General features: G+C 42.9%; 2 protein-coding genes across 7 annotated transcripts; one reads left to right on the top strand and one right to left on the bottom strand.

The window, feature by feature from the left end:
• Window positions 1–580: 580 nt before the first annotated feature.
• On the bottom strand, window positions 581–17,389 carry LOC311122514 (N-acetylgalactosamine kinase-like). Its single transcript, XM_084196854.1, has 10 exons — window positions 17,308–17,389; window positions 16,887–16,975; window positions 16,752–16,784; window positions 16,465–16,524; window positions 16,358–16,422; window positions 16,029–16,211; window positions 15,704–15,850; window positions 13,718–13,954; window positions 1,424–1,554; window positions 581–1,004 (listed from the first exon to the last, which is right to left on the bottom strand). The coding sequence occupies exons 1-10, from the start codon at window positions 17,319–17,321 to the stop codon at window positions 797–799; spliced, it is 1,167 nt and encodes a 388-aa protein (XP_084052980.1). The 5' UTR covers window positions 17,322–17,389; the 3' UTR covers window positions 581–796.
• Window positions 17,364–25,114, top strand: cops2 (COP9 signalosome subunit 2). 6 transcript variants are annotated; one of them, XM_084196865.1, is made up of 13 exons: window positions 17,364–17,848; window positions 18,329–18,442; window positions 18,628–18,705; window positions 20,562–20,687; window positions 20,836–20,925; window positions 21,137–21,259; window positions 22,357–22,531; window positions 22,768–22,946; window positions 23,493–23,545; window positions 23,687–23,784; window positions 23,972–24,054; window positions 24,136–24,194; window positions 24,288–25,114. In XM_084196865.1, the coding sequence occupies exons 1-13, from the start codon at window positions 17,795–17,797 to the stop codon at window positions 24,430–24,432; spliced, it is 1,377 nt and encodes a 458-aa protein (XP_084052991.1). In that variant the 5' UTR covers window positions 17,364–17,794; the 3' UTR covers window positions 24,433–25,114. The 6 variants fall into 6 exon arrangements, with proteins under 6 accessions (XP_084052991.1, XP_084052992.1, XP_084052989.1 ...); XM_084196866.1 differs by having other exon boundaries at window positions 17,364–17,863; window positions 21,137–21,214; XM_084196863.1 differs by having other exon boundaries at window positions 17,364–17,863.

Below are 25,114 nucleotides of genomic sequence, written 5' to 3'. Positions count from 1 at the left end.
TTACCGGTATCGTTCTGCTTGAGCTGTGTCTTACGGTTTGTTAACAAAGCCGTATGATGCGCACATCTTACGACGGTTTTTAAGGCATAACATATTTAAATGAGTTAAGATTAGTTTGGCTGTAAAACTGGTTACAGATTGGTGGCGTTAACTGTGTGATGATAAAGCTTTTCTGTCCACCAGACCCCCTCTGTAATGAAGGGGAATCCATGCTGTAGGGAAGCTGTTATGATGTCATTTCATAGTGTTTGTTAGAACGAACCACTGTACCTATTCAATATTTAAATGAACTCTCCATCTAAGTCTTAAATAGCTTCTTGCATCATGAATTACTTGATACCCTAGAAACTCATCATAAGAGAAGCTCAATGCCAAGACCGTGGCTGTCAGCGTTCTACAGCCTAATTGCCCTGGCAACCTATCAGACATGATGTTTCCACAATGAAAAGAGCAATTGTGTTCTTTAAATTAGGCCGATACTTCTATTCAATAATTTATCATGTACATTTGTTAACATTGAACATTTTTTCATTGGAATGTTTATTTTATTTTTAAGGTCATAATGAGTTAAATAATTCATTGTTTTCTTGAATGTATTGCTGATGTATCGTTTTATTTTACATTTGTTTCTACCGACAAACTGAAACACAGTCATTTTATTTGTTAATGTCTGCTGCTTTGGAAATAATTGAAACGCCAGAATCATCAACGTGTAATTTTGGCATGAGAATACTGAAAAGGTGAACCCTGAAGAAAGACATTTCACCTCAAATTGTAAAGAGAAGCATCTTTGATTTCAGTATTCAAGGAAGATGGCCGCCCCTCCACCAGGCTTGGAGACAAACAGACTGTGTTTCTCTAGCTCTGCTCTACGTGGGTCTGGGGTGTAGTACAACTCTCTGACGCTCTTTAGGAAAGACTCCACCTTGTCAGTGGGGACCACGGAGACAGCACAGCCTCCCCAGCCTGCTCTGGTCAGCCGGGATCCCACCGCGCCTGACCTCCTGGAGAGAGAGAGAGGAGACAGGAAGTACCGTAAGGTGCCAGCAAGCCGGCTTCATCTGTGTCATCAGAGTATGTCAATCAATCAATCAATCAATCAATAATTGAATAAAGTTGTATGCATAAAGCCTGTTTATCGTGAACAGTTGTCACAAAGTGCTTTTACAGTAATGTGATGCACAATGCATATAAGTTGGTAGCATTCATTTGGCAAACAAGCTGAGCAAACAACTATGGGATTGATAGCCTGTGAAATCTGCAACATTTTCATTGTAATAACTACCCAGTGAAAACTGGTTGACATGACGTCGTTACAGCTAGTAACTGTCACATCATTTGGTTGAAAGGACGTCATTGTAATGTTAACCAGTTCTGCCTGCTTGGTAAGATAATGGAGTCATTCCGCTGATGCTGGACTCACAGACATATCTCCACCAGCAGGTCCAGTTCTGGACAGCTGCACTCGTACAAGTCTCTGCAGCTAGCATGGCTCTGCTTCATCAGGTCTCCTAGACGCTTTGATGTTAGCGGAGAACGACAGGGTGTTGTCCAGGGTCACTCCAAGGTTCTTTGCACTCTGGGAGGAGGACACAATGGAGTTGTCAACCGTGATGGCGAGATCATGGAGCGGGCAGTCCTTCCCCCGGGAGGAAGAGCAGCTCCGTCTTGCCGAGATGGAGCTGGAGGTCACGCCATAGAGTTAAATAAAGCCTAGAGGGAAACTATTCTAGAGTGGTGGTCACACCATAGAGTTAAATAGAGCCTAGAGGGAAACATTAAGTCTGTAGAGCGGTAGGTAGCCCAGTGGTTAGAGCGTTCCGGTGTATGTGACAAAAAAAATAAAACATACATTTAAAAAAAATTCTAGAGTGGCGGTAACACCATAGAGTATTCATACCCCTTGACTTATTCCACATTTTGTTGGGTTTCAGCCTGAATTCAAAATGGATTAAATATATATATAAAAAAAAAAAACACATAATACCTCATAATGACAAAGTGAAAACATGTTTTTCTAAAATTTTTTACTAATCTATTGAAAGTTAAATGCAGATATCTCATTTACATAAGTATCCACATCCCTGAGTCAATACATGTTAGAATCACCGTTGGCAGCGATTACAGCTGTGAGTCTTTCTGGGTAAGCCTCTAAGAGCTTAGCAGACCTGGACTGTACAATATTTGCCCATTATTCTTTTCAAAATTCTTCAAGCTCTGTCAAATTGGTTGTTGATCATTGCTAGACAACCATTTTCAAGTCTTGCCATAGATTTTCAAGTAGATTTAAGTAAAAACTGTAACTCGGCCACTCAGGAACATTCACTGTCTTCTTGGTCAGCATATCTAGTGTAGATTTGGCCTTGTGTTGTAGGTTATTGTCCCAGTGTCTGGTGGAAAGCAGACTGAACCAGGTTTTCCTCTAGGATTTTGCCTGTGCTTAGCTCCATTCCTGTGACACTCTGGCTCCGGGACGTTTGTATTTGAGCCAGGGTGTATTTTGTTTTGTTGGGTTTTGGTTTGGTTATGTTGGGTATTTGGGTGTATTTCTATGTTTGCATTTCTGTGGGGTTCATTTCTAGGTTTGGTCAATGACTCCCAATCGGAGGTAACGAGTGTCAGCTGTCGGCTCGTTATCTCTGATTGGGAGCCATATTTATCTGTATGTTTTCCTTTGGGTGTTGTGGGTTTTTGTTCCAAGTTCAGTCTTTGTCACTGTTGGACTTCACTTTCGTCTTGTATTGACGTGCTTTTCTAATTAAAGTCATCATGTTCACTCGCAACGCTGCGTATTGGTCCGCTTCCTCAGACGATCGTGACAGAAAAACCCACCATAAAAGGACCAAGCAGCGTGTCAAGCGGCAACAGGACCTACCTACACAGGAGTTATGGACGCCTATCAAGGATTCATGGACTTGGGAGGAGATACTGGATGGAAAGGGTCCTTGGGCACAACCGGGAGAATATCGCCGCCCTCGTGAAGAGCTGGAGGCAGCTAAAGCCGAGAGGAGGTGGTATGAGGAGGCAGCACGGAGTCGAGGCTGGAAGCCCGTGGGTACTACCCAAAAATTTCTTGGGGGGGGGGCTAAAAGGGAGTGTGGCGAAGTCAGGTAGGAGACCTGCGCCTACTCCCTGGACTGACCGTGGAGAGCGAGAGTACGGGCAGACACCGTGTTACGCAGTAGAGCGCATGGTGTCTCCTGTACGCAGGCATAGCCCGGTTCGGTACATTCCAGCTCCACGTATCGGCCGGGCTAGATTGAGCATTGAGCCGGATGTCATGAAGCCGGTCCAACGCATCAGGCCACCAGTGCGTCTCCTCGGGCCGGCTTACATGGCACCAGCCTTACGCATGGTGTCCCCGGTTCGCCCACATAGCCCGGTGCGGGTTATTCCTCCTTCCCGTACTGGTCGGGCGACGGGGAGTATACAACCAGGTAAGGTTGGGCAGGCTCAGTGCTCAAGGGAGCCAGTAAGCCTGCACGGTCCGGTATTTCCGGCGCCACCTCCCCGCTCCAGCTCAGTACCACCAGTGCCTACACCACGCACCAAGCCTCCTGTGTGTTCCCCGAGTCCTGTGCGTCCTGTTGCTGCTCTCCGCACTAGGCGTTATGAGAGTCCCCAGGGTCCAGTATGCCCTGTTCCGGCTCTCCGCACTAGGCCTTATGTGCGTCCCCAGGGTCCAGCATGCCCTGTTCCTTCTCCCCGCACTAGGCTTTATGTGCGTTCCCAGGGTCCAGCATGCCCTGTTGCTTCTCCCCGCACTAGCCCTGAGATGCGTGTCCTCAGCCCGGTACCTCCAGTTCCGGCACCACGCACCAGGCCTACGGTGCGCCTCAGACGGCCAGAGTCTGCCGTCTGCCCAACGGGGCCTGAACTGCCCGTCTGCCCAAAGGCGCTTGAACTGGCCGTCTGGACTGAGCCTGCAAAGCCGCCCGTCTGCCATGAGCCTTCAGAGCCGTCCGCCAGACCGGAGCCGCTAGAGCCTTCCGCCAGACAGGATCAGCCAGAGCCTTCCGCCAGACAGGATCAGTCAGAGCCTTCCGCCAGCCATGAGCAGCCAGATCCGTCAGCCGGCCATGAGCAGCCAGATCCGTCAGCCAGCCATGAGCAGCCAGATCCTTCAGCCAGCCATGAGCAGCCAGATCCGTCGGCCAGCCATGAGCAGCCAGATCCGTCGGCCAGCCATGAGCAGCCAGATCCGTCAGCCAGCCATGAGCAGCCAGATCCGTCAGCCAGCCATGAGCAGCCAGATCCTTCAGCCAGCCATGAGCCGTCCAGCCAGGATCCGCCAGAGCCGTCCAGCCAGGACCCGCCAGAGCCAACCAGCCAGGATCCGCCATTGAGTCCGGTGCTGTCCCTTAGCCCGGTGCTGCCCCTTATCCTGGTGCTGCCCCTTAGTCCGGTACTGCCCCTTAGTCCGGTGCTGCCCCTTAGTCCGGGGCTGCCCTTTAGTCCGGTGCCGCCCCTTAATCCAGTGGGGTTTAGTTGGGGGGTGGTCATGTGGAGGAGGCTACGGAGGCGGATAGTGACTAAGGTGGGGTGGGGACCACGACCAGGGCCAGAACCGCCACCGTGGACAGACGCCCACCCAGACCCTCCCCTAGACTGTATGCTGGTGCGCCCGGAGTTCGCACCTTTAGGGGGGGGTACTGTGACACTCTGGCTCCGGGACGTTTGTATTTGAGCCAGGGTGTATTTTGTTTTGTTGGGTTTTGGTTTGGTTATGTTGGGTATTTGGGTGTATTTCTATGTTTGCATTTCTGTGGGGTTCATTTCTAGGTTTGGTCAATGACTCCCAATCGGAGGTAACGAGTGTCAGCTGTCGGCTCGTTATCTCTGATTGGGAGCCATATTTATCTGTATGTTTTCCTTTGGGTGTTGTGGGTTTTTGTTCCAAGTTCAGTCTTTGTCACTGTTGGACTTCACTTTCGTCTTTTGTTTTGTATTGACGTGCTTTTCTAATTAAAGTCATCATGTTCACTCGCAACGCTGCGTATTGGTCCGCTTCCTCAGACGATCGTGACAATTCCATTTCTTTTTTATCCTGAAAAACTCCCCAGTCATTAACAATTACAAGCATACCCATAACATGATGCAGCCAGCACTATGCTTTAACATATGGAGAGTAATATGTTGTATTGGATTTGCCCCAAACATAACACTTTGTATTCAGGACAAAAAGTGAATTGCTTTGCCACATTATTTTGCAGTATTACTTTACTGCCTTGTTGCAAACAGGGTGCATGTTTTGGAATATTTGTATTCTGTACAGGCTTCCTTCTTTTCACTCTAATTATTGTGGAGTAACTACAATGTTGTTGATCCATCCTAAATGTTTTCCTATCACAGCCATTAAACTCTATAACTATTTTAAAGTCACCATTGGTGAAACCCCTAGCGGTTTCCTTACTCTCCGGCAACTGAGTTAGGAAGGGTGACTGGGTGTATTGATACACCATCCAAAGTGTAATTAATAACTTTACCATACTCAATAACTTATCTTCTTTGGGAAGCATTGGAAACCCTCCCTGGTCTTGGTGGATGAATCGTTGTTTGAAATGTATTGCTCGACTGAGAGACCTTACAGATAATTGTATGTGTGGGGTACAGAGATGAGGTAGTCATTCACTATTATTGCACACAGAGTGAGTCCATGCAACTTATTATGTGACTTGTTAAGCAAGATTTGACTCCTGAACTTATTTAGGCTTGCCTTAACAAAGGGGTTGAATACGTATTGACTCAAGACATTTCACCTTTTCATTTTTGATTAAGAAAAAAATAATAATAATAATAATAATTCCACTCTGACATTATGGGGTATTTATTGTGTGTAAGCCAGTGTAAAATTACATCTAAATTAAATCCATTTTTATATTCAGGATGTAACACAACAAAATGTGAAAAAAAAGTCAAGGGGTGTGAATACTTTCTGAAGGCGCTGTGTAAAGCCCAGAGGGGACAGCTTTAGCAGCCGGACCCACTTTAGGCCCCCAGATTTTGTCAGCATCTGAGTAAAGTGGAGAGAAACAGAGTTCAAATAAAACCTAGATGTAAACCTCCCTAGGATTGAGATGAAACCACAGAGTTAAATAAAGGCTAGCAAGGACAGCTGCATCAGCAGCCAGCATCTGAGTTCAATGGAGAACACAATAAATAAGATAGGTTTCCGTCCAATTGGCGACAGATTTGCATGTGAATATTCTAAAATCTGCATAAAAACAATATAGGTCGTAGCGGAACACACAACATGTCATCGCTTGACTCTTAAGTTTACGTTCGATATGATGGGTTTATATCAATATTTGCGCATTAAAAGCGTTTTCCGACATTTCTCGCATTAATTAATTTTACAGACACAAAAAGATACCACCTTTTTTTTTTTTGGACGACATTTGGAACCTACCTACAAATGTTCTGTTCCCATCAGGCCTGTCATGACATTTGTTATCCGACATGTAATTTTACTCACACAAAAAGGTTGGATGGAAATGTTGTTATAGGTTGTTTTTTTTCAATTGAGACACAATCTTTATTTATCTCAGGCTTTATTTATCTCTATGGTTCACACGAGCCTGCTCACATAACAGTCACACTGCATCCAGGGCTCTGAATTAACATGTTTCATTCCCAACTTTTCTAGCTACTTTTGAAGCACATGTTGTGCCCTAGAAACTAATATGTAACACTGTAAAGAAATGTGTTTATTATAAAAGCTAAACTGTTGATACAGACACCTGTCATTTAAGTTACAAAGTAATTCGTGGAATATCAGGTTACTACATTGTGTAAAAAGCACTGTTGCGTTACTTTGAAAATGGTGTCTCTTTTAAGAATGTTCAAGTTTTTGTGTGAAAACATGCAACTCTGTCATTCATTCATTTGCTATGATCATTGATCTCCTGAATAAGCTATCCTTTTACCTTTCTTTCTGTGCCCCCAAATGTTTGGATATACTGGTAAAGTTCCCAGGTTGTTAGCTAGCTAGCTAATTAGGCTACATGACTGAAAAAGGCGTTAACGGCGTGCCAATGGAGCTGCATCCAGCTGAAGTGGCAATGTGCAATAGAAGGAAAAAAACGTATCGCCGGTAATATGGTCACAACTTCTGAACGGTTTGAGCTAGAGACAAGCGGTTTTCTCTTTAGTAATGATCAGTGGCTACCCGTCATTCAGAGCCCTGCCTGTTTAGCAAAAAATATATATAATCTAATAATAATAATAATAATAATGGGATTAATTCATTAATTCATTAACATTTACATTTACGTCATTTAGCACATTCGGCAAACAATGTAAAAAAAAGAATAATTGAGTTAATTAAGCAGCTGCATACAATCATGGTCTCTTGAGTAAGGCAGCTCCAAGTCGCAGGTGTTTAAGCCTAGCTCAGGGATTTCTGTGGTGGAGGGGCAGCCGGAAAAAGCACAGAGCATAGGCGTTGGTCATTTTCTCTAGTTGCGCCGTGATTGGCTCAGTGTTCTGTCACTCATGGCGACACTACATCACCACAGAATCTACAAGGAGAGCACCCAAGCCATAGATTTACATTAGACGTGCCCGTCCAAGAAGCTGAAGGTCATTGGCCACAGATAAAATGACGTCAAATCGTTTTGATTCGACTGATCATGCCAACATTCTACTTTCAAAATGTTAGCTAGCAAGCTAGACAAGCAGTCATCATCATGAATCATGTTGACAATCTACTGGCAAAACCTTTTCCATCCTTGTCATATGAAGATAAATTATAGATAAAACGTATCGGTGCTCATCGGCTGTAAAAGGATGTAAAACATCTGTCTGATATTGGTTTCTTTCCAAGCTTAAAAGGATAAACATTCACATGCAACACTATGGGTGTCAGGGTATGCTGATGTGGATGCGGTGGTGAAGTCAAGCGCAGGACACAGAGGATAAGTCAAGACGACTTTACTAATAAACTCTATAATACACAAAAATAAACGGCCTCGAAACAATGGAGGCGAACAAAATACGCGGGGTGCGTAAAACCAACAATAGATGCCAAGGTTCCGAACCAGTACGCATACGACAAGCGGACAATAACACACAACATACAAACATAACACAGGGGAATTTATAGGTGACATAATCAATACAGAATACGAAACAGGTGCAACAACTAGACATAACAAAACAACCATCGAAAACATCAAGCGGTAGCAGCTAGTACTCCGGGGACGACGAACGCCGAAGCCTGCCCGAGCAAGGAGGAGGAGCAGCCTCGGCGGCATCCGTGACAATGGGCCAGAAAAGGTTGAATACATTGGCCATGCTGTCAATCCAGCATGACTTCTGCCATGTTCAAAACAACTGAAAACTCGGAACTGGGAAATCTCCTACTTCGGTGTGCTAAAGACAACTGGCAAAACGATCTCCGACTGGGAAATTACGTTTTGAACGGTCATCCAACTTGGAATTCCAAGTCGGGAACTCTGGCCTCTTTCTAAAGCTCAGTCTTACCGACCTGAAGATCACTGACGTCATGATTCGATCTCCAGTTGTCTTGCAGTTGCAGAGTTCCCAGTTGTCTTGAAAGCACCATAAATCCAGAGAATGACAGATTTCGATGACAACGTTTGATGACAAAGTTTGCCCATAAGAATGACCGCCGCGCCACCTTCCTGTTCAAGTGAGCACAGCACAACGGTGAGTCCAAAAATACGGCTATGTATTGTATGCTGCTGCATAAATGATGTAATATGCCAGGGAGATATGTATACTGTAGCTAAGAAAGTAATACTAAGTGTATGTTGTGTAGTAAGCTGGTAGTAGCCCACGTGTCTCACCCTAAGAATTTGGTCCCTTTCCCCCTCAGAATTTAGCCTACTGTTCTGACTTGGTGGTGCACATGTAGCCTATAACCTGTTTTCGAATATTGTAAAAGCTTTCATTGTCTGCTTATATGGCCCCCGTTATTTATCCTACGGTTCTGACTTTGTTTACAGGGAGAATACAGTAAGAACCGCCCATGTTCCGAATTCTGTCGCGGTCCATTTCAAAAGTGCTGAATAAATAGGCATATCGTCCGTCTTAGCTCGCTCATTAATGTCTTGCCTCTTTTCCGCTCGTCCTTCCCTTATGCCATAGTTTGCACATCTCAATTGTTATATTGCTTATATAGGTCTGTCTCATTAGCATCTTATTCATCATTTTAGGTAATGTTGGAATGATGCATGTTATTGTTTTGCTTACTTTGTGTATTATAATAAGCTCATGTGCTTTTCTCCACGAGGAGGGGATACTATATAATGTTGTTGGGTCTGTAACCATGAGGAGGGGATACTATATAATGTTGTTGGGTCTGTAACCATGAGGAGGGGATACTATATAATGTCGTTGGGTCTGTAACCATGAGGATGGGATACTATATAATGTTGTTGGGTCTGTAACCATGAGGAGGGGATACTATATAATGTTGTTGGGTCTGTAACCATGAGGAGGGGATACTATATAATGTTGTTGGGTCTGTAACCATGAGGAGGGGATACTATATAATGTTGTTGGGTCTGTAACCATGAGGAGGGGATACTATATAATGTTGTTGGGTCTGTAACCATGAGGAGGGGATACTATATAATGTTGTTGGGTCTGTAACCATGAGGAGGGGATACTATATAATGTTGTTGGGTCTGTAACCATGAGGAGGGGATACTATATAATGTTGTTGGGTCTGTAACCACCAGGAGGGGATACTATATAATGTTGTTGTGTCTGTAACCATGAGGAGGGGATACTATATAATGTTGTTGGGTCTGTAACCATGAGGAGGGGATACTATATAATGTTGTTGTGTCTGTAACCATGAGGAGGGGATACTATATAATGTTGTTGGGTCTGTAACCATGAGGAGGGGATACTATATAATGTTGTTGGGTCTGTAACCATGAGGAGGGGATACTATATAATGTTGTTGGGTCTGTAACCATGAGGAGGGGATACTATATAATGCTGTTGGGTCTGTAACCATGAGGAGGGGATACTATATAATGTTGTTGGGTCTGTAACCATGAGGAGGGGATACTATATAATGTTGTTGGGTCTGTAACCATGAGGAGGGGATACTATATAATGTTGTTGGGTCTGTAACCATGAGGAGGGGATACTATATAATGTTGTTGGGTCTGTAACCATGAGGATGGGATACTATATAATGTTGTTGGGTCTGTAACCATGAGGAGGGGATACTATATAATGTTGTTGGGTCTGTAACCATGAGGAGGGGATACTATATAATGTTGTTGGGTCTGTAACCATGAGGAGGGGATACTATATAATGTTGTTGGGTCTGTAACCATGAGGAGGGGATACTATATAATGTTGTTGGGTCTGTAACCATGAGGAGGGGATACTATATAATGTTGTTGGGTCTGTAACCATGAGGAGGGGATACTATATAATGTTGTTGGGTCTGTAACCATGAGGAGGGGATACTATATAATGTTGTTGGGTCTGTAACCACCAGGAGGGGATACTATATAATGTTGTTGTGTCTGTAACCATGAGGAGGGGATACTATATAATGTTGTTGGGTCTGTAACCATGAGGAGGGGATACTATATAATGTTGTTGGGTCTGTAACCATGAGGAGGGGATACTATATAATGTTGTTGGGTCTGTAACCATGAGGAGGGGATACTATATAATGCTGTTGGGTCTGTAACCATGAGGAGGGGATACTATATAATGTTGTTGGGTCTGTAACCATGAGGAGGGGATACTATATAATGTTGTTGGGTCTGTAACCATGAGGAGGGGATACTATATAATGTTGTTGGGTCTGTAACCATGAGGAGGGGATACTATATAATGTTGTTGGGTCTGTAACCATGAGGAGGGGATACTATATAATGTTGTTGTGTCTGTAACCATGAGGAGAGGATACTATATAATGTTGTTGTGTCTGTAACCACGAGGAGGGGATACTATATAATGTTGTTGGGTCTGTAACCATGAGGAGGGGATACTATATAGTGTTGTTGGGTCTGTAACCATGAGGAGGGGATACTATATAATGTTGTGGGTCTGTAACCATGAGGAGGGGATACTATATAATGTTGTTGGGTCTGTAACCATGAGGAGGGGATACTATATAATGTTGTGGGTCTGTAACCATGAGGAGGGGATACTATATAATGTTGTGGGTCTGTAACCATGAGGAGGGGATACTATATAATGTTGTTGGGTCTATAACCATGAGGAGGGGATACTATATAATGTTGTTGGGTCTGTAACCATGAGGAGGGGATACTATATAATGCTGTTGGGTCTGTAACCATGAGGAGGGGATACTATATAATGTTGTTGGGTCTGTAACCATGAGGAGGGGATACTATATAATGTTGTTGGGTCTGTAACCACGAGGAGGGGATACTATATAATGTTGTTGGGTCTGTAACCATGAGGAGGGGATACTATATAATGTTGTTGGGTCTGTAACCATGAGGAGGGGATACTATATAATGTTGTTGGGTCTGTAACCATGAGGAGGGGATACTATATAATGTTGTTGGGTCTGTAACCATGAGGAGGGGATACTATATAATGTTGTTGGGTCTGTAACCATGAGGAGGGGATACTATATAATGTTGTTGGGTCTGTAACCATGAGGAGGGGATACTATATAATGCTGTTGGGTCTGTAACCATGAGGAGGGGATACTATATAATGTTGTTGGGTCTGTAACCATGAGGAGGGGATACTATATAATGCTGTTGGGTCTGTAACCATGAGGAGGGGATACTATATAATGCTGTTGGGTCTGTAACCATGAGGAGGGGATACTATATAATGCTGTTGGGTCTGTAACCATGAGGAGGGGATACTATATAATGTTGTTGGGTCTGTAACCACGAGGAGGGGATACTATATAATGTTGTTGGGTCTGTAACCACGAGGAGGGGATACTATATAATGTTGTTGGGTCTGTAACCATGAGGAGGGGATACTATATAATGTTGTTGGGTCTGTAACCATGAGGAGGGGATAGTATATAATGTTGTTGGGTCTGTAACCATGAGGAGGGGATACTATATAATGTTGTTGGGTCTGTAACCATGAGGAGGGGATACTATATAATGTTGTTGGGTCTGTAACCATGAGGAGGGGATACTATATAATGTTGTTGGGTCTGTAACCATGAGGAGGGGATACTATATAATGTTGTTGGGTCTGTAACCATGAGGAGGGGATACTATATAATGTTGTTGGGTCTGTAACCATGAGGAGGGGATACTATATAATGTTTGCCAGTGAAAGTTCAGTAATAGGCCCATGTAATTCCAGCTGATTTTGTGAGGGTTGTTTTGTTTGCGCAATGCGCTGTCTGTGCGTCGGTATATTATATATAAAAGTGGATCCTCATGATTGCATTTTCCTTCCTTTTTAGACCACATAGGCCTAATAAAATGCTTCAAATGTTATGCTAACCGAGTCTCTCTCTCTCTCTGTGGTGACGTAAAGAAGAGTAAAGTTAAGGCCTCAACATCTTGCTGAATTTATCTGAACTAACATCTATCTGAATTTCTGTTGGTGTCCATTTTGAAAGTGGTGAACGAATAGGCCTACCTCGTCGCAGCTCGTTTGCACTTAAATGTGATAATGTTTCCGTATGGTTCAAAGGTCAAAACTCATGTCGGCATTCGGTATTATTGAAGGAGAATGCGTTTTTTATCGAGTTACACAAATCCACAAGGAGTCAGTAGAAACCATATTTATTTAAGCAAGTCAGCCATAATAGCTATGGTTTTTAAAAAGGCAGTAAATGAGGCTGAATGAACTGTTTCGCTGCCAGATGAGGCTCCGCTGATCGGCAGGTGTAGCGGTGGTAAAATGAGGCTGAATGAACTGTTTCGCTGCCAGACGAGGCTCCGCTGATCCGCAGGCGTAGCGGTGGTAAGGATTCACTCCATGGTGCTGAAAGGAAAGCTCTGCTGTTGGGACAGCTTTATGTAGGCCCTAACAGTTTGCGGGCACCGTTTGTCACCGTTATAGTGCAATTCATGTATTGTTTAGTGTGGTGTTGTGTTGTGGCTTTTCTGGCATGTATCTTAACAAATTGGTTGAGTTTGCCCCACCAAGATTTACATGCTAAAATCCCCACTGGTAATGATGCAACCGCCACCAACACAAATCCTTTACTTGCCTTTTTCTCTTGGGCTTTCGGAAACAGCGGTACACGAAGCCTAATCATTACAACCATTATTCTCTGGCAGATCTTTTTTTTCTAGGAGCACTAGTGCGCCCAAATTAAAAATTCCAAGTCGCACAGCAAAAATATTTAGGAGCAATATGCGACCAAAAATGGGCACACATTAGAGCCCTGACTGCATCCCATCTCATGTCATGTGCAAGCTAGGACAAAACCTTGTTACTCATAGCACCTCTAGCGGGAATGCTCTCTGCCCTCAGTGGCATTTGAATTTCTATTTGAATTCTAAAACATGTCTATGACGCTGATGAGAACAACATTACTGATATACCGGTTCACTATACTTACGACATGTTGTTATTATATTGTTTATTGCGACAAAGTTTTGATGCGTCCTTATCTCCCATAGGGAATGAAGAAGAGTAACGAAGCCTAATCCTTGTGATCACATGAACATTGAATTGCCTCTTGACCTTGGTGGCTATCCGGCCCATTCGACCACCCTGATGTTGAAGTGAGAGGTAGCAGCCTTGATCATCTCCAGACGCAGCAGTTAGAGATGACGAACACTGCTCCCTCAGGGAGATGCATCTCCACGCAGCAGTTAGAGATGACGAACACCGCTCCCTCAGGGAGATGCATCTCCACGCAGCAGTTAGAGATGACGAACACTGCTCCCTCAGGGAGATGCATCTCCACGCAGCAGTTAGAGATGACGAACACCGCTCCCTCAGGGAGATGCATGTCAGACACCCGCAGAGGCTGGAACTCAATTAGCTTGGCCTGAGACAACAACAACAACAACAACAACAACAACAACAGGCCGATCCAACACTAATAACAAGCACTTACAAATCACAGACACAACCGTTACAACAGATAACAATTACAAATCACAGACACAACCGTTACAACAGATAACAATTACAAATCACAGACACAACCGTTACAACAGATAACACTAACAAATCACAGACACAACCGTTACAACAGATAACACTAACAAATCACAGACACAACCGTTACAACAGATAACACTAACAAATCACAGACACAACCGTTACAACAAGATAACACTAACAAATCACAGACACAACCGTTACAACAGATAACACTAACAAATCACAGACACAACCGTTACAACAGATAACACTAACAAATCACAGACACAACCGTTACAACAGATAACACTAACAAATCACAGACACAACCGTTACAACAGATAACACTAACAAATCACAGACACAACCGTTACAACAGATAACACTAACAAATCACAGACACAACCGTTACAACAGATAACACTAACAAATCACAGACACAACCGTTACAACAGATAACAATTACAAATCACAGACACAACCGTTACAACAGATAACAATTACAAATCACAGACACAACCGTTACAACAGATAACAATTACAAATCACAGACACAACCGTTACAACAGATAACACTAACAAATCACAGACACAACCGTTACAACAGATAACACTAACAAATCACAGACACAACCGTTACAACAGATAACACTAACAAATCACAGACACAACCGTTACAACAGATAACAATTACAAATCACAGACACAACCGTTACAACAGATAACAATTACAAATCACAGACACAACCGTTACAACAGATAACACTAACAAATCACAGACACAACCGTTACAACAGATAACACTAACAAATCACAGACACAACCGTTACAACAGATAACACTAACAAATCACAGACACAACCGTTACAACAGATAACACTAACAAATCACAGACACAACCGTTACAACAGATAACACTAACAAATCACAGACACAACCGTTACAACAGATAACAATTACAAATCACAGACACAACCGTTACAACAGATAACAATTACAAATCACAGACACAACCGTTACAACAGATAACAATTACAAATCACAGACACAACCGTTACAACAGATAACAATTACAAATCATAACTTACAACCGATAACACTAACAAATCATAACTTACAATAGATAACACTTACAAACCATAATTGCCCCCCCCCCCCCAAAGAATGTATATGTATATATATTTTTTAATAACTTATCATGCAGCATGCAGGTATAACACTTTATTAGTTTTTATAAGCATGTAATAAGCTTTACAATGTCTTATAATAAGACTTAACATTTTGTTTTATTTATTATAACACTTCAACAAACTATCTATTAACCCTAACCCTTATCTTAACCCTAAACTTAACTCTAGCCCTTATTGCAACCCTAACCGTAGCAAGCGGTTGATTATCAACAGATAGTCATACTATCAACAAACTATCTATTAACCCTAACCCTTATCCTAACCCTAAACTTAACTCTAGCCCTTATTGCAACCCTAACCGTAGCAAGCGGTTGATTATCAACAGATAAGTTTGTTGATAGTATGACTATCTACAGATTGACTAATTGGACTATCCAACTAAAGTGTGACTGTGACTTTAAACGTTCAAATCAAATCAAATTGTATTTGTCACATACACGTGTTTAGCAGATGTTATTGCGGGTGTAGCGAAATGCCAGGACTGAAATGGACTGGTCCATGCCCCCCCGCCCCTCTGTGCCAATATAGCACTCACACGTGGCACAGATCTCTGCCGACAGAACAGAGGTGGACGACGGGCAGAACATTTGAGAGGAAACTGTCAGTGTCTATACATCGACGTCGGGTATTGTCCTGAACATTTGACCGGCAATTCATCATCTCAATCTTGTACATCACAGAATCAGCTTGCAAGATTATAGAGCGCTGGTTTTGACACATTGCAGTTCTTGAGACATTCACACGTATTCATGAATAACATGTACAAGTACTGCATGTGTCTGTTACCTTGTTGAGGGACTTGTGGTTAGCCTCCACGGTGAGGAGCCCTGCACAGCAGACCAGACAGCAGACCAGACCACAGCAGACCAGGGCACTGGAGCTGGACAGGCCCGGGCTAGCCGGGATGGTCCCGTCCACAACACACTTCACCCCAGGCAGACCAGGGCACTGGAGCTGGACAGGCCCGGGCTAGCCGGGATGGTCCCGTCCACAGCAGACCAGGGCACTGGAGCTGGACAGGCCGGAGCTAGCCGGGATGGTCCCGTCCACAGCAGACCAGGGCACTGGAGCTGGACAGGCCCGGGCTAGCCGGGATGGTCCCGTCCACAGCAGACCAGGGCACTGGAGCTGGACAGGCCGGAGCTAGCCGGGATGGTCCCGTCCACAACACACTTCATCCCAGGCAGACCAGGGCACTGGAGCTGGACAGGCCCGGGCTAGCCGGGATGGTCCCGTCCACAACACACTTCATCCCAGACAGAGGAACCTTCCCTAGTTGCTCCTGGTGAGGATGATGATGTAACACAATATTGTACAATGGTTCATGTTAATGTTCTGAATGGTTAATATCAACATATAGGACTGACAGACCGACAGACAGATGTACAACGTTGATAAGAAGAAGAAGAAGAAGAAGAAGAAGAAGAAGAAGAAGAAGAAGAAGAAGAAGAAGAAGAAGAAATAAGACACAACAGGGTCTCTCTGATCCTCAGGCTCTACACGACTCACCTGAATCCCATTCAAATGCCTTTCTTGCCAGCTCTAAACCCAACAATGCATTAATCAATCATCACGTGTATTTATACTGTATTTATGGAGTCCTGCTCATAGTAGCATATATACATATGAACTTTGTTTACATACCTATTAGATTGACTCTTCCAGGAGCTCGTGCATAAAAGAGAGGAGATTCGCCATACTTTTTCTCAATGACATCTTTAAGATTTTGCAACCTAGGAATAAAATACATTGGGAAAATGCAAATGAATGCACAATTCAGGGAGTGAGTTGAGTACATTTTACATTTTAGTCATTTAGCAGACGCTCTTATCCAGAGTGACTTACAGTTAGTGAGTGCATACATTTTTCATACTGGCCCCCCGTGGGAAACGAACCCACAACCCTGGCGTTGCAAGCGCCATGCTCTACCAACTGAGCTACAGGGGAGTTCAAAACTGTTTTACTTTACTGTTGCTTACTATACATCTATAATACATGCATTGATAGTTTTAGCAACTGTAATGACCAATAAAGTATTTAGAAAATTATCAAGATCATAACTCACCTTTCATTTGCCATTTTCCAAACCAAAAACCAGTTCTAACCGGTTGTTTTTAGACTATTGTGAAATCACCTCATCTAGCCAGAGTAGCCTACTATACTGAAGATAAAGATTGAAACGCACCAATACTAACTGCTGACTTTTATACGCGGCTCCTGGATAATATTGAACTGCTGATATACGACCAGCTCTTCCTACCAAAACTACCACCCCAAACACTTTCAGTTAAACAAAGTAAACACTTTCAGTTAAACAAAGTAACTATTTCTAAGAACAGCTGTTAACAGATTCATTGTAACGAAATGTAACAATACGGCTGAGTAGAAAAAAAGGGTCCAGTTCATAGGAATCACGGTTCACGCTGCGCAGAAAGGCATTGGTGGCGGATAACGTAGGAGCTTGAACAAACTGCGACTGTGTACTCTGGCGATGCACCTACACTTGTACCACTAGCAAGGTTGCTGTCGAGCTAGCTACCTTCGTAGTCAAGATGTCTGACATGGAAGATGACTTCATGTGCGATGATGAAGAGGATTATGATCTGGTAAACTCCTCAGAAGTAAATATATATGGATATTGTAGCTGATTACCATATACAACGTATTTAGCTAGCTAGCTAGCTAGATAACCAGCGTAAACATTCCATGTTGGATAAGAGCGTCTGCTAAATGACGTAAATGTAAATGTAAATGTTGCACTCCACTCAGCTAACTTTAGCTAGCTACGGTATTACTATCAGCTACTATAGCTGTTGTCGGTGCTCCTATCATTGACCGCTAACTGGCGTAGTTAGCTAGCTAGCTAGCTAGCTATGTCTGCAATGATTTGTTCACTTACTGTTGCAACTAATGATTGCTATACCGTTTGCGCCGTTATATGATCCAGCTGTTTTGCTTTTTAAAAAATCACCAAAGCAAAAACAACACACATCATCATGAGCTAGCTAGCTGGCTAGCTGAATGTCAACACAACAGCGGGGTGTCGATCTTGTAAACTGCAGTGATGATGAATTGTGTGATTTCAGGAATACTCAGAGGACAGCAACTCTGAGCCCAATGTTGATTTGGAGAATCAGTACTACAATTCAAAGGCCCTGAAGGAGGATGACCCCAAAGCAGCTCTCAGCAGCTTCCAGAAAGTGAGTTATAATAATAATAAGCCATTTAGCAGACGCTTTTATCCAAAGCGACTTACAGTCATGCGTGCATACATTTTTTTTTGTGTATGGGTGGTCCCGGGGATCGAACCCACTACACACACACACACACACACACACAATGTCCATGACTGTCTGTTTATTAAATGCATCTTTCTGATCCCCAGGTCTTGGAGCTAGAGGGTGAGAAAGGAGAATGGGGGTTCAAAGCTCTCAAACAGATGATTAAGATCAATTTCAAACTGGTAAGCATTAGACATTAGTCTCACAAGTCTCCGAAATTGTCTCTGAAATATGACGTATACAGTGAGGGGGAAAAAAGTATTTGATCCCCTGCTGATTTTGTACGTTTGCCCACTGATAAAGACATGATCAGTCTATACTTTTAATGGTAGGTTTATTTGAACAGTGAGAGACAGAATAACAACAAGAAAATCCAGAAAACGCATGTCAAAAACTTTATGAATTGATTTGCATTTTAATGAGGGAAATAAATATTTGAGCCCTCTGCAAAACATTACTTAGTACTTGGTGGCAAAACCCTTGTTGGCAATCATAGAGGTCAGATGTTTCTTGTAGTTGGCCACCAGGTTTGCACACATCTCAGGAGGGATTTTGTTCCACTCCTCTTTGCATATCTTCTCCAAGTCATTAAGGTTTCGAGGCTGACGTTTGGCAACTCGAACCTTCAGCTCCCTCCACAGATTTTCTATGGGATTAAGGTCTGGAGACTGGCTAGGCCACTCCAGGACCTTAATGTGCTTCTTCTTGAGCCACTCCTTTGTTGCCTTGGCCGTGTGTTTTGGGTCATGCTGGAATACCCATTCACGACCCATTTTCAATGCCCTGGCTGAGGGAAGGAGGTTCTCACCCAAGATTTGACGGTACATGGCCCTGTCCATCGTCCCTTTGATGCGGTGAAGTTGTCCTGTCCCCTTAGCAGAAAAACACCCCCAAAGCATAATGTTTCCACCTCCATGTTTGACGGTGGGGATGGTGTTCTTGGGGTCATAGGCAGCATTCCTCCTCCAAACACGTCGAGTTGAGTTGATGCCAAAGAGCTCGATTTTGGTCTCATCTGACCACAACACTTTCACCCAGTTTGCCTCTGAATCATTCAGATGTTCATTGGCAAACTTCAGACGGCCCTGTATATGTGCTTTCTTGAGCAGGGGGACCTTGCGGGCGCTGCAGGATTTCAGTCCTTCACGACGTAGTGTGTTACCAATTGTTTTCTTGGTGACTATGGTCCCAGCTGCCTTGAGATCATTGACAAGATCCTCCCGTGTAGTTCTGGGCTGATTCCTCACCGTTCTCATGATCATTGCAACTCCACGAGGTGAGATCTTGCATGGAGCCCCAGGCCGAGGGAGATTGACAGGTCTTTTGTGTTTCTTCCATTTGCGAATAATCGCACCAACTGTTGTCACCTTCTCACCAAGCTGCTTGGCGATGGTCTTGTAGCCCATTCCAGCCTTGTGTAGGTCTACAATCTTGTCCCTGACATCCTTGGAGAGCTCTTTGGTCTTGGGCATGGTGGAGAGTTTGGAATCTGATTGATTTATTGCTTCTGTGGACAGGTGTCTTTTATACAGGTAACAAGCTGAGATTAGGAGCACTCCCTTTAAGAGTGTGATCCTAATCTCAGCTCGTTACCTGTATAAAAGACACCTGGGAGCCAGAAATCTTTCTGATTGAGAGGGGGTCAAATACTTATTTCCCTCATTTAAAATGCAAATCAATTTATAACATTTTTGACATGCGTTTTTTTCTGGATTTTTGTTGTTGTTAGTCTGTCTCTCACTGTTCAAATAAACCTACCATTACAGTTATAGACTGATCATTTCTTTGTCAGTGGGCAAACGTACAAAATCAGCAGGGGATCAAATACTTTTTCCCCTCACTGTAGGCTACCTACAACTATCGTCTAACAGGCAGACTGTAGGAGTAGCCTAGTTATTCAATATTCCTACATATGAACAGTGTACTTTATGTGACATCTCTGATCAAAGTGTGATCATGTTTTGTAAAGAAATGCCATATAATGGGAGCATCAAATTGAATTTTGAATTACATTTCTTTATTTTTGTTTTCTCCCCAGACAAATTTCCCTGAAATGATGAACAGGTACAAGCAGCTGTTAACATACATCCGGAGTGCAGTAACACGAAACTACTCTGAGAAATCCATCAACTCCATCCTTGATTACATCTCTACGTCTAAGCAGGTATTGTTTGCAACATCAAATTATCAATCAATAAACAATGTTGATTCTGTGATCATCTGAGCTGTACAGTATTTAATTTAGGAAAACAGTCCAAACAAACTCTGAATGTTTGTAGAGAAGGCCTAGACTTTTTATTTTATTTTTTTAGATGGACTTGCTGCAAGAGTTTTATGAAACCACATTGGATGCATTAAAGGATGCCAAAAATGACAGGCTTTGGTTTAAAACCAACACTAAGGTATGATTCATTTTAAATATATATATATATATATATAAAAAAAAAAATTCTTCATATAATGTCATTAATTCAATCCACAATATCATCATAATTAACATTTTATACAATGCAAAAACAAATGTGGCAAGTGGCATATCATTGATATGGAGACACTGACTGTGATACTTGTGTAATTTAGTTTCCTCCTCGGTTTGTCCGGTCTGTTGTTTAGCTTGGGAAGTTGTACCTGGAGAGAGAAGAGTATGGTAAGCTTCAGAAGATCCTGAGGCAGCTGCACCAGTCCTGTCAGGTGAAGAAACACTCCTCATCAATGCAATCAGAGGTTTTCACAGAGGTCTTTACAGAGGTTTTACCACCAAATCTAATTCAGCATTATAACATCATAATGAAAAACATACTTGTGTGTTCTTAGTGACAATAGATCATTTGGAACCGTATCGTGTGATTGGAGCCTGGTCCGGATTCTGTTTGTGCTGTATAGGCAACTCCTATAGCTGTTGTCTTGACAACAGGAGAGGACAACACAAACAGATCTGGGGCTGGGCTTGTATGACTGTGGAACCATTGTGGACATCTAGAATTCCCTGTTCCTCCTCAAGTGTCTGTGTGGAATTATATCTCAAGTATTTGATCTGTCTTGGTGTATAGACGGATGATTAGTATTTGTCCCATGTTCTGTCTTGGTGTATAGACGGATGATTAGTGTTTGTCCCATGTTCTGTCTTGGTGTATAGACGGATGATTAGTGTTTGTCCCATGTTCTGTCTTGGTGTGTAGACGGATGATTAGTGTTTGTCCCATGTTCTGTCTTGGTGTATAGACGGATGATTAGTATTTGTCCCATGTTCTGTCTTGGTGTATAGACGGATGATTAGTATTTGTCCCATGTTCTGTCTTGATGTATAGACGGATGATTAGTATTTGTCCCATGTTCTGTCTTGGTGTGTAGACGGATGATTAGTATTTGTCCCATGTTCTGTCTTGGTGTATAGATGGATGATTAGTATTTGTCCCATGTTCTGTCTTGGTGTATAGACGGATGATTAGTATTTGTCCCATGTTCTGTCTTGGTGTATAGACGGATGATTAGTATTTGTCCCATGTTCTGTCTTGGTGTATAGACGGATGATTAGTATTTGTCCCATGTTCTGTCTTGGTGTGTAGACGGATGATTAGTATTTGTCCCATGTTCTGTCTTGGTGTATAGACGGATGATTAGTATTTGTCCCATGTTCTGTCTTGGTGTATAGACGGATGATTAGTATTTGTCCCATGTTCTGTCTTGGTGTATAGACGGATGATTTAGTATTTGTCCCATGTTTTTGTCTTGGTGTATAGACGGATGATTAGTGTTTGTCCCATGTTTTTGTCTTGGTGTATAGACGGATGATTAGTGTTTGTCCCATGTTTTTGTCTTGGTGTACTATACAGACGGATGACGGTGAGGATGACCTGAAGAAAGGCACCCAGCTCTTAGAGATCTATGCTCTGGAGATCCAGATGTACACGGCCCAGAAGAACAACAAGAAGCTGAAGACGCTATACGAACAGTCTCTCCACATCAAGTCCGCCATCCCTCACCCACTCATCATGGGAGTCATCAGAGGTAGGCACATCTCTACCTATAACCCAGACACAAATTCATGGGCTCTTTCTCAAGGGTCTTTTTTCCCTTTTTTTTAGTGCATTCTCTCTCCTCGCTTCCTTCTCAAAACCCATTGGAGGAGAAGACCCCCTCAAGGTCCCTCCCCTCTGACCTACTCCTCCAATGGGTTTCTAGGAAATTATCCCCTGACTATGTTGTTTGGTCTACTTGTTTGGTCTCTTGTTTGTATTCTCCAGAGTGTGGAGGGAAAATGCATTTGCGAGAAGGGGAGTTTGAGAAGGCTCACACGGACTTCTTCGAGGCGTTTAAGAACTACGATGAATCAGGAAGTCCTCGACGGACCACCTGTCTGAAGTACCTGGTGCTGGCCAACATGCTGATGAAGTCTGGAATCAACCCCTTTGACTCCCAGGAGGTGTGGAGGGACTCTTTAGTGATAAGAGATTTACATTTACATTTTAGTCATTTAGCAGACGCTCTTATCCAGAGCGACTTACAGTTAGTGAATACATATATTTTTATTTTTTATTTTTTTTATACTGGCCCCCCGTGGGAATCAAACCCACAACCCTGGCGTTGCAAACGCCATGCTCTATCAACTGAGCTACATCCCTGCCGGCCATTCCCTCCCCTACCCTGGACGACGCTGGGCCAATTGTGCGCCGCCTATGAGTCTCCTGGTCGCGGCCGGCTGCGACAGAGCCTGGATTCGAACCAGGATCTCTAGTGGCACAGTTAGCACTGCGATGCAGTGCCTTAGACCACTGCGCCACTAAGGAGTGAATCTGTTAGGGATGGTTTCCCAGACTAAAACCAAGGAGGACCCTATCACAATATTATAACCTGCTAATGAAGTAAATTACTCCAGCAGATTCATATATTTTAGTGAACATTTGATATTGGTGCATCTTTCATAATGTTTGAGTGTCTTTACTTTATGCTGATTATTTGTTCCTCCAAGGCGAAACCCTATAAAAATGATCCAGACATCCTTGCAATGACAAACTTGGTCAGGTAAGACTGCATCTCATTGGCTATTACTATCTAACCTTTCTGGGAAGAGTTTTGCTTTAGCTATTTGTCTACATTGTGCTGCATGAACATTGTTTGATTATTGAATGGAAACCAATGTTATATTTCCCCCCCCCCCCCCAGTTCCTACCAGAACAACGACATCACAGAGTTTGAGAAGATCCTGAAGACCAATCACAGTAACATAATGGATGATCCATTCATAAGGGAACATATAGAAGGTACGGTCTAGACATCACTTTCAGCTTGGTGTATTTGGTTAATGTTAATTAATCACAAAGCACAAACATATTAGCAAGTAGTAACATGCTTATAACAAGTTATAAATCCTTATACCTGGAGACAGGTATAAGGATTACTGAAAATTCCTTTATCTAATTATTTATTTCCTTGATTTTTGTCTTTCAGAATTATTACGAAACATAAGAACACAAGTTCTCATCAAATTAATCAAGCCTTACACAAGAATACACATACCTTTTATTTCAAAGGTAAGATCACTACAAAGATCTGTATCCAGCATTTATTTTTGAAAAAGCAAAGGTTATTATAAACTTTTTTGTCTTCTTCAGGAATTGAACATTGATGTGTGCGATGTGGAAAGCCTTCTTGTTCAGTGCATTCTAGACAGGTAAATTGCACGTTGGTACATCATTATTGTAGACCTTTTGCGAATTTACCATCATTGACCTTCTATTGAACTTTTCTTCTTTATACCTGTCAGCACGATCAACGGCCGCATCGACCAAGTCAACCAACTGTTGGAGCTGGATCACCAAAAGAGGAACGGAGCCCAATACATGGCTTTAGACAAATGGACTAATCAGCTGAACACTCTCAACCAGGCCATCGTCAGCAAACTGGCCTAATCAGAGTAGTGGAACTGAAACGTTAACAATTTGATGGTGTGTGCGCGGGGGGGGGGTATTTCAACTGGAGGAGCGAAGTTAACCCAATTCATCTCGGTTTACAGTAGCAGTAGGTTACATTCTCTAGATGACAATAATGGATGGATGATGTTCAAACTTCCAATGGCAAACCTACAGTCACTTGTTATGTGACTGATAGAGGTCAGAGGTGCCAGTTTCCCGGGCAACAAATCAATCCTAGTTCTGGATTTAGAAGCATGCTCAATGCTTTTTTGGTTTAGGACTTGGACTAGACTTAATCCGTCCGGGAAACCGGCCCTTGTGTCCTAAAACGAACAGATATCATTTACATTACAAAACAAAGATGGCCATTGTACAGATAGAGGATTGTAAAATCCCACATATGTACATTTCCTATAGTGAAAGAACATGTCTGTTCTCCCACTGTATTACCCCCTTCCATGGAAATGTGAACACACCAAATCATTGAAGTGTTATTAATGTTGGGCATGTTCCATGTTAAAATAACCATGTCCTTTTCTGTAAGATGTCAAGCACTCTCTATACAGTCTTTCATCAATGTAGCTCCACGTTTCATATTTGACATTGTTGTGACACTGTTGAAGATACATTTGAGATGTTCTGTTTTATTAATGAATAATAAATGATCATTGTTGCTTCC

This window comes from Coregonus lavaretus (assembly GCF_964263955.1).
Source record: "Coregonus lavaretus genome assembly, contig: HAP1_SCAFFOLD_438, whole genome shotgun sequence".
Taxonomy (NCBI): Eukaryota; Metazoa; Chordata; class Actinopteri; order Salmoniformes; family Salmonidae; genus Coregonus; species Coregonus lavaretus.
The sequence above is the reverse complement of the archived record's forward strand: the minus strand, read 5'-3'. Positions and strand labels throughout refer to the sequence as shown.